The sequence below is a fragment of the Egretta garzetta genome, unplaced genomic scaffold (genome assembly GCF_000687185.1).
Source record: "Egretta garzetta isolate BGI_Z169 unplaced genomic scaffold, ASM68718v1 scaffold296, whole genome shotgun sequence".
Taxonomy (NCBI): Eukaryota; Metazoa; Chordata; class Aves; order Pelecaniformes; family Ardeidae; genus Egretta; species Egretta garzetta.
The window spans coordinates 125318-125744 of record NW_009259988.1 but is presented as its reverse complement, the minus strand read 5'-3'; the positions used below and the strand labels follow the sequence as shown (position 1 = coordinate 125744).

Below are 427 nucleotides of genomic sequence, written 5' to 3'. Positions count from 1 at the left end.
CCTCCCCTTTGCCTCCGGCTGGTGCTGGGGCTCGTGAGGCTGTGACTGTCGCATGCCCACCCCCATCAGGTGCCTTTGGGAGGTCCCCGGTCCCCTCCACGCCGCCTTTCTCTCCTGTCCCCCAGGAACATGTCCGGGAACATTTTCTCCAGCCTCCCGCCCGGTGTCTTCGACGAGCTCCCCTCCCTGAAAGTTGTGTGAGTTTGTGTCCTGGGATTTCGGCACCTGCGGGGTTCCCTGCCAGAGGGTCTGGGGGCTGGTGGGGTGCCCCAACCCCACGGGCGCCCCGTGACACCGGCCCTTGCAGGGACTTTGCCACCGAGTACCTGACGTGTGACTGCAACCTGCGCTGGGTGCTGCCCTGGGCTCGCAACCGCTCGGCGCAGATCTCGGAGCGGGCGGCGAGTGTCTACCCCCGGGCCCGCCC

The 427-nt window shown here is 67.9% G+C and overlaps 1 protein-coding gene across 1 annotated transcript in view; it reads left to right on the top strand.

The window, feature by feature from the left end:
* The window catches only part of ADGRA2 (adhesion G protein-coupled receptor A2), a 29026-nt gene that overhangs the window by 8048 nt on the left and 20551 nt on the right, over window positions 1-427 (top strand). The window contains 2 exon segments of the mRNA XM_035896038.1: window positions 70-197; window positions 308-419. Coding sequence (XP_035751931.1) covers window positions 70-197; window positions 308-419 — 240 coding nt within the window.